General features: G+C 49.9%; 1 protein-coding gene across 5 annotated transcripts in view; it reads left to right on the top strand.

Moving 5' to 3' along the window:
- The window catches only part of Atg101 (autophagy related 101), a 9,803-nt gene extending 5,611 nt beyond the window's left edge, over window positions 1–4,192 (top strand). For all 5 annotated transcript variants that reach the window (XM_023722618.1, XM_004637843.2, XM_023722620.1 and 2 more), the window contains exon 4: window positions 3,506–4,192. In XM_023722618.1, the coding sequence (XP_023578386.1) occupies window positions 3,506–3,910 (405 nt within the window). In that variant the 3' untranslated portion in view covers window positions 3,911–4,192. The remainder of the gene's footprint in view (window positions 1–3,505) is intronic.
- Window positions 4,193–8,944: the final 4,752 nt, after the last annotated feature.

Raw genomic sequence — 8,944 nt, forward strand, 5'->3', positions numbered from 1 at the left:
TCTTTCTTTCTTTCTTTCTTTCTTTCTTTTTTTTTTTTTGCCTAACCGGGGATTGAACTCAGGCCGTTGCACTTGCCAGGGAAGTGCTTATTCCACTGAGCCATCTCCCTGGCTCCCCTTTAGTTTTTATTTTTTGAGGGCATGTCTGATTTTTGTTTCATGTCTGTCTGCAGAGGGTGCCCCTACCCCCACCCCCTGCTTTATGCTGTGTGCCCATTGAGAGGGGAGGTCCTGTTTCAGGTAGACCCTCTGGGCCACAGGAAGCCCTGAAAGGGCATATTCATGGTTCCTAGCCACCTGTGAGAGAAGCAGTGGGATTTATCCCTCTGTCCTCCAGATATCTCAGAGGCATGTGGAGCAGGGTTAAGGCACATACTAGATTCAGCCCTGCCATCTGCCAAGGCTGTGACTTGGCCAAATGGCTCCACAGTGGATGAGATTGGAAAGCTGGTGTCATACCTTACTCATAGGGCTGTAGTGGGAATCAAATGGGTCCAGCTTGGAACAGCATGGTGCACAATAAACAGTGTAAAATTGTTAGCTGTTAACAGTCAGGGTGCGCTTGCCTGGCAAGCACAAGGGCCTGAGTTCAATCTCCAGTTCTGCTAGGAAAAAAAAGCCAAAAACAAAACAGTCAGGGTGGGCAGCTGGGCATGGTTTAACACTCAAAACTGAGGCAGGGGAATCATTGTAAGTTTAAGACCAGCAGCCTGGGCCCCAAAGTGGGCAGCCTAAACTGCATTGCAGACCCTGTTTGTTTGTTTGTATTTTAGGGAAGGGTCTACAGGGTGTTCAGGGTCTCACTACTAGATCAGACTCGTAGAGATCTACCTGTTACAGCCTCCCAAGAGCTGGGATTACAGGTGTGCGCCATCATGTCCAGTCTCATTTGCCTGCTCAGCTTGTCCTGGGGGCGGGACTGGCACTGCAGGCAGGCTCGGGGATCGAACCCTCTGGCCCCTGTGGCAGGTATCCTTACCTTCTGGGTTGGGACTAACTCAGATGGAAAGGTGCTTCAGGTTCCTGGTCAAAGGGTAGTGTAGAGGACACCTGCATCCTTGGAGTGGAATACGCAGAATTATTGGGTTAGGGGCTGGGGAGATAGCTCAGTGGAATCAGCGCTTCCCTGGCCTAGTGCAGGGGTCTTGAGTTGAATCCCTGGTTCTGAAAAAAAAAAAAAAAAAAAAAAAAAATTATTGGGCTAGTTGGTCCCATTTTCTTCTCAGAGGAAAAGAGCCAGGTATGGTCTGTCCTTCAGATTCCCTTCCTCATTCTGTTCCTTGGCTTCCTTTTACAACAAAGGTCACTAGGCCTTACAGTTCCTACTCCCTGCTTTTTTGTTGTTGTTGTTGTTACCAGGGTTTGAACTCAGGACTCTGCACTTGCCAGGTGAGCACTTAGTCTACTGAGCCATCTCTCCAACCCTTTGTTTGTTGAGAGTGTCTCACTGTGTACTTTAGTCTGGCCTCAAGCTTCTAGTTTTGTCTCAGCCTCCCAAGTGCTGGGATTACAGGCATGTGTCACCATGACTAGCTTTTGCTGCTTTTTAAAATATTTGTTTATTTTTATTGCCTCCCTTTAAAAAAAAAAACTATGACAGTGGATTGTTATAAAATAAGTTAGCGGGGCTGGTGAGATGGCTCAGTGGTCTAAAGCACCTATTTAGAACAAGCTTAGCAAAGCACATGGACCGCGCGCCAACACCACATGCCAGCCAGCCCCGCCCCCTGGTGGGCTGAGCTGGCCACACACAGTCACACACAAATAAATAAATAAAAATTAAAAAATATATATTTAAAAAAATAATAAAAAAAATAAAGTAAGTTAGCACTGTATAATTGGCAATGGAGAAGGCTAATAGGATTATCTGGGGAGAAGGAGATGTTGGAGAGTGTTTTGAAGGATAGGGACTTGGATTATGGAAGGAGAAAGCCCTTAATGTGAAGATGGAAAAGGTTTTGAAATTGAACAGTCTAGAGTCGAATCATCCCTGATACAGCTATTCATAGGCAAGTGGCTTTGGCAAATTACCTCCCTTTTCTCAGCCTCATTTTGCTTTAGCAAAATGGAGGCTTTCATATACCTGCATCACGGGTTGTTGAGAGAAGCCAGTGGATTGTTTAAAAGTTCCTGGGATAGGGGCAGGGGATATAGCTCAGTGGCATAAGCACCTGCTTGGCAAGCACAGAGTCCTGAGTTCAGTACCTGGCACTGCAAAAAAAAAAGAAAAGTTCCTGGGATAGATTTAAGTTTCTATAGTCCAGAATAAGTCCTGTAAGGTCAGTTTTTCTTTTCTTTTTTGGGGAGGCACTGGGGATTGAACTGCAGGACCTCATCATGCTAGGCAGACACTCTGCAACTGAACTACACCTGCAGCCCTTTTACATTTTTACTTTGGGATAGGTATCACTCAGTTGTTCAGGCTGGCTTCAAACTCTCAAGGCTCCTGTCTCATCTTCTCATGTAGTTGGGATTATAGGTGTGTGCCACTATGTCTGAGGAGCTAATATCAATTCTTAAGCATTTAGCAGTTTACCCTGAGTGTCCCTGGGTGTCCTTTCAACCAGTCAGTTCTTTTTTGTTTGTTTTAAGACTGGGTCTGACTGTGTACTCTAGGCTGGTCTCTTAACTTGCAGCCATCCTTCTGCCTCAGCCTCCCAAGTGCTGGGGTTACAGGTGCACCACCATGTCAGGTTTAGTGAATTCTTTTTTTTTTAAACATTTATTTATTTGTGTGTGTGGGTGTGTGTGTGTGTATGGCCAGCTCAGCCCACCTGGGGGCGGGGCTGGCTGGTATGTGGTGCCGGGGGATCGAACTGCGGTCCGTGTTTTGCCAAGCTTGTTCCAAGTAGGTGCTTTAGACCACTGAGCCATCTCACCAGCCGTGAATTCTTGTATTGAATAAATTTGGTGAAATCGTCACTTTTATATTTACTATAATTAACAAACAAAAAGGCCATTCTGTATTTAAATAATTGGACTGGTAAGTGGTTAACAAAGCTGATGCTGGGGGGCCGGGGAGATGGCTCAGTGGAATAAGCGCTTCCCTAGCAAGCGCAAGAGTCTGAGTTCAATCCCCGGTTCTGCCAAAAAAAAAAAAAAAAAAAAAAAGCTGATGCTGGGTGTAGTGGTACACACCTATAATCCCAGCAATCAAGCCTCTGAGGCAGGAAGATCACCACGTTTGAGGCCAACCTGGACTACATACATAGTGAGTTCAGTGCCAGCTTGATACACATAGTGAGACCCTGTCTCAAACAACACAAAGCTGAAGAAATTTGGCTTAGGAGGTATGTGGTATTGGTTTGGTTGAACCATTCAATTTCAGGCTGACAGTTTGCTGTATCACCTTACACAAGTGCTCTATACTTTCTGGATCTCATTCTCTGTCATCTCTAAAGGACTAATAAGAACTAGGTACATGTAATGCCCTGGGGCTTAGGCACAATAGGGAGAGAGTTTTTTAAGGCCTTGGCCTGCTCATCTGTTGCCTCTTCTTCCCCAGGATGCACTGCGAAACTCAGGTGGCGATGGGTTGGGGCAGATGTCCTTGGAGTTCTATCAGAAGAAGAAATCTCGGTGGCCTTTCTCAGATGAGTGCATCCCGTGGGAAGTGTGGACAGTCAAGGTGCACGTGGTGGCCCTGGCCACAGAGCAGGAGCGGCAAATCTGCCGGGAGAAGGTGGGCGAGAAGCTCTGTGAGAAGATCATCAACATTGTGGAGGTGATGAACCGGCACGAGTACCTGCCCAAGATGCCTACACAGTCGGAGGTGGACAATGTGTTTGACACAGGCTTGCGGGACGTGCAGCCCTACCTTTATAAGATCTCCTTCCAGATCACTGATGCCCTGGGCACCTCGGTCACTACCACCATGCGCAGGCTTATCAAAGACACCCTTGCCCTATAGGCCTGCTGGAGCTGTGGGGGCACTCCAGGCTTCCAGACCTTGGCTTCTAGGGACTGTATTGTCAGGCCCTGGGGAGTCTGAGCCTGCTCTAGGTTCTTGGTGAGACTTTGGAAAGGTGGCTCTTGGCTTCCTTCTTTTTTGGTTGCCATCCTCCGGTCAACCCGAACCTTTGCTGACAGTCAGGTCCTGTCTTGGGTCTCTGCACTGTCTTGGAGGGGGTTCCCCTTCATTCTTCATTGTACAGAGGAGCCCCCATGAGGATGCTAATAAAGCTGAGACATGAATTTTGGTGCAACCATCTCTCCTTCCCTGTGAACTGCCCTGAAGCATAAACACTTCCCGGCATCCTTTAAGGGCACCAGTTGTGGGTAGGGATGTGATTCCAAGCTGAGGGAGTGGATGGATGGGATTAAAAATAGATTCAAACTCTTGTACTTTGTTGGACATTCACATATGCAGGTGTTGTCTCCGTAGATGTGACCATGGTTAGTCCCACGAATGACAGTGTAGGGTAAGGGTCTATTGCTTTTTTTTTTTTTTAATTGCTTTTGTTGAAGCAGGCACTTAAAGAACTGACCTAAGGGGCAGGCCCACTGGTCTATTGCTTTTGGATGTGACTGAGCTATTTCTCTTGCTGAGGAAGCCATGACATCTCTGGCCTTTATATTTGGCCTACTTTATGGTATGCCAAACAGTATCTTCTCTGTGGTCATAGATGTAGGTGTCTTGGGAGAGCCAGGTTGGCTTGAGATGGTGATGGCTAGTGTATTTCTTGCAGCCTGGGCTGCTATGGCTGATTGTTAGAGCATTGTTTTTGTAACTATTTCCATACAAACATACACAAAACCTCCCTCATGTGCTACATTTCTATGGATTTGTTTTCTGTATTGCAATGCTTTTTGATTCCATCTGTAGAAGTTCTACCTGACTAAATGAATTGTTTGTGAGAAAATGTGCTGGGGGAAGTGGGAGAGATTGTTCTGCCAATGGTCCTCGAGGCAGGGTAGGTAGCCAGGATGGCCAGAAAGTTTATTTTATTTTATTCTAATTTAATTATTTTATGTAGTCCAGGCTAGCCTTGAACTTGCAGGGATCCTCCTGCCTCAACCTCCTGAGCGCTGGGATCACAGGCATGTGCCAGCACACCTAGCAATGTTGGTATTTTTTCCCATACTACAGCCATATGCTATTTCCTGACTGAGGTTTTGTGATGTCCTCTCGTGTCAGAGAGTTGAATTGGGAGGGAGGCTTTGGAATGGGGAAGACCCTCCCCAACATGACCTTGATGGCCAATGGCCTCCATCTAGCCTGCTGCAGTCTTGAGAGGCCTTCCTGTTTTCCTTCTTAGGTATTGATTCATAGATATTTCCTATCAGTTTTCAAAAAGGAGACTCAGCTGGGCATGGTGACATATATCTATAATCTTAGTGCACTGGGAGGCTGCGGCAAGTTCAGTCTCAGCCTAGGGAGTTTTGAAAAAGGGAGGGAAAGAGACAAATGTGGGTATGGTGGTGCACACCTGTGTTCCCAGCACTCCGGAAGCTGAGGCAGGAGGATCTTTGTTCAAGACCAGCCTAGGCTACAAAGTGAGCTACAAAGGCCAGCGTGAACTGCATCGTAAGACCCTGTCTCAAAAAGACCAAGAAAAAAAGAGCTGGGAATTAGCTCAATGCACAGGCCCTGCACTCAATCCCCATTACCCCCCCCTCAAAAAAAAAAAAAAAAAAAAGACTCAAAGATTGTTGCTGGTTGTGGTGGCACACTCTAATCTCAGCACTCAGGCTGAGACAAGAGGATTATGGTGTGTTCAGGGGCACAAATGAATATTTACATAATGAAACTCAAGGAAAAACAAAAAAGGAGTGTCTCTTCTACCCTAGCTTTCCTTTTCTGCATCCAGACTGCTTTGCTGTCCTACCCTGGGTGGGTTGTGAGATACTGAGGGCATGGACTGCCCATGGAGAACTATAACATTCCCATCCCTTTTGTCATTGAGATTTCCTCTGAGGTGGCACAGATCTGTGGCTTCTTATTGGTGTATAGGTGAGTAGGCCTAGGGTGTGGGACAGCAGGAGCCTTAAGTGACATTTGCACTGTCCATCTCTGTGCCCAGGGGTCTTCAGGAGGCATTGATCTGCTTGTCTGTTGGAGGGGATAACTTGATCCTTAAGGCTTCCCAATTGTCTTGTGTCTCGGCATATCCCCCCCGCATAGCATGTTAGACTTTGGTTAGAAAGCCCTTATCATGTGAAGTGGGCTACATCCCATCCAGTGCATGGGTGGGATTTGAGGATCTCAGGGAGGTGTTGGTTCTTGGCTTTTGCTAAGGAGGAAGAGCCTTTTGTACAAGGCTTCTGGGTGTGGCTGGCTGGCTGTGCATGGGTAGGTATTTAAGACTTGGGAGGAGAAATGGGCTGGGTCCAGGGATCTCCCTCTGCTGAAGGGACTGTAGTCCACACTGGAGGAGCCCTCTGTAAAGGAGGGGACTGAGCACTGTTTGTGAAGTGGGGGCCTAGGGCCTTTGGGACATGCCCCTAAGATCCCTCCCCTACGCAGGAACACGCCCACTGGCTCGCTGGAGCTCTTGCACATCTGGTGTCCTGCACACATCTGGGCAGGGGTGGACAGAGCATGAACAGCTCACAGGCAGGCTTTGTGGCCCAAGCTGCTTGGCCAGGCTCCTGCTGCAACCAGTCTGGGGTACCTCGGGAGTCCCTGGAGGGACTTCATGTGGTGCAGGCTGCAGTGCTGGGGGTGCTGTCGCTGCTTGTGCTCTGTGGGGTCCTGTTCCTGGGTGGCAGCCTCCTGGGCCGTGCCCATGGCCTCACAGGGCGGCTGGCTCATGAGCGGCGTGCGTCCCTTGAGGCTGAGACCAGTGGCTCCAGTGGAGGTGACAACTAGGTGCCAGGCTGCGTTGGGGGTTGCATGCCTTACACCTTCCAAGGAGGCCCTTCCTCCCAGCCTAGAAGTGCCAAGCAGGTGAGAGGGTGGGTTGGGGGATGGGTAGGGGTGGGGGCAGATCAGCCTTCCTGTTGAGGGCACCTCTTTGGGTGCAGCCTGGCAGCTGTGGGGAATCAGCCCGTAAGTGAAGCTGAGCTCCCCAACCCCATCCAGTCTGTGATGATGGGGCTACAGCTTCATACCCAATGTGCTGCTTCCCCCTTCCCTTATGTCTTTTTTTTTTTTTTTTTTAGGAACAGACCGCTACTATGTAACTGGGAGAGAGGAGTCAGTGGACAGGTCAAAGAGAAGGGGGTCTGGGGGGCCACAGTGTGCTTTGAATCCCTTCTTCCTTGGTACCCATGCCTCTCCCCACTCTGCATCTGCTGCGCCCTAGCTACACCCCAGCAGGTACTAAGGGACAATCCTGCTGGGTCCCAGGCGCTGCCCATTGCCTTGGAGGTTGGGGAGAAATGGCTGCAGGTATCCTCAGAGTAGGGAGTGTGGCCTTACCAGGTCTGGAGGACTGATGTGGCCTAGAGCAAGGAGCTCTGTACCATATGAGGTGGGGGTGTGTGGATGGCAGGACTGCAGGCAGCTGGAGCGCCTCAGGAGCACATTGCTCCGGGAAGTGGGCCTGAGGAGTTCCAGCTGTGGGGGGCTGTCTGGCTATTTTACCCGTCTCTTCGCAGACAGGAACCATGTGGAAGGAAGGGCCTGGGTGGCCCAAATGACAAGGTAACTCCAGGCCAAGGCTACCTTGACTCGTGTGTGTGTGTGTGTGTGTGTGCGCGCGCGCGTGTGTCCCTCTGCCCTCCATTCTGAGGTTCAGTAGGAGCTTGTGGGAGGTTTCTGTGGGTGTGGATGTTTGATGTGTGTGCCAGACCTCCCTTGCCTGTGTACCTCTGAGAGGGAGTCCTGGGTACCAAGAGGAGGGGCTGGTGAGGGGCACTGGAGGCTATGGGCAGGTGCAGCTAAGCAACTGTGAAGCTGCCAATGTGTGATTCCTGTTGAGTGGCTCAAGACTTGGCACTAATCCTGGGCAGCTGTGCCACAGTGGCCTTGCTGAGCTGTGGACTTCTCGCCTTGAGGACACTGCCTCCACCCTCGGAAAGAGGGCTGCCGAGGGCTGTGAAGGGTGTGTGTGACTTATGGTGCCAGCTCCTGGCCAGGCCCAAGGGACATTCCCCCCTTACTTTGCTGGCCTTTCAGGCTGAGCTGGGGAGAACATTTACTCAGGTTCTCCCGGCTCTGGCCTGATGTGTTCTGCTTGAGCGTATTTCCCATGCCTTGCCCCAGGGTTCTCTCCTACCCCAACAGCGATAGAGGGGCTCCAGATCCCTTGGACAATGGGAAACTTAAGACAGAAGAATGGCAGAGCTAGAACTGGATCCTGGGGCTCATACCTCCCTGGTGCTGCCCCTCTGGCTCCAGCCCTCCCTTCCCTTGTTTCCACCACTGTTTGAGAGGCTGCTGCAAAAATGTGTCCTGGCTGCCCAAAAGAGTAAATCTTTGCATACATTTGATGAACAGCTTGAGCCGGGGACTTAAATGCAAGCAAGCCTCTGTCGTGGCTTCCTCCTGTCTGTTCCCCCAGGGACTCTGTCAGATACTCCCTTGCTGGCAGAACAGTGTTCCAGATGCTAGAGAGCAGCAGCTCCGCAGCCAGCTGAACTCAGCTTGTCTGGCTAGGACCTGAGGAGTGGGGAAGGGCTGAGAGGGTTACCAGAATAAACAGCCATGGAAGAAGTCAGGGATGGTGACCTTTGGGTCAGCCTTTGGGTTCAAGTGCTTGGGGTACTAGGGCTGTGAAGTGACCTGGTGGAAGAAAGGGCAGTCAGTGTCCAGCATCATCCTGTCTGCTTACACCCAGGGTGGGGGAGGCAAGGACTTTCCTCAACCTCCTGCCTTTGATATCCCTTCATCTCAAGTATTTAGAGTGAGTGTGGGGCATGCTAGGGACCTCAGTGTTCCTGGGGGGAAGATACTGAGATGTTTGCTAAGGAACTCTGACCCTGATCAGGCTGAGTGGGGAGGAAAAGAATTTAGAAAATGGTAATGTGAGTGCAGTTCTCTCTCTGTCTCTGTCTCTGT

Source organism: Octodon degus, unplaced genomic scaffold, assembly GCF_000260255.1.
Source record: "Octodon degus isolate 3935 unplaced genomic scaffold, OctDeg1.0 scaffold00093, whole genome shotgun sequence".
NCBI lineage: Eukaryota > Metazoa > Chordata > Mammalia > Rodentia > Octodontidae > Octodon > Octodon degus.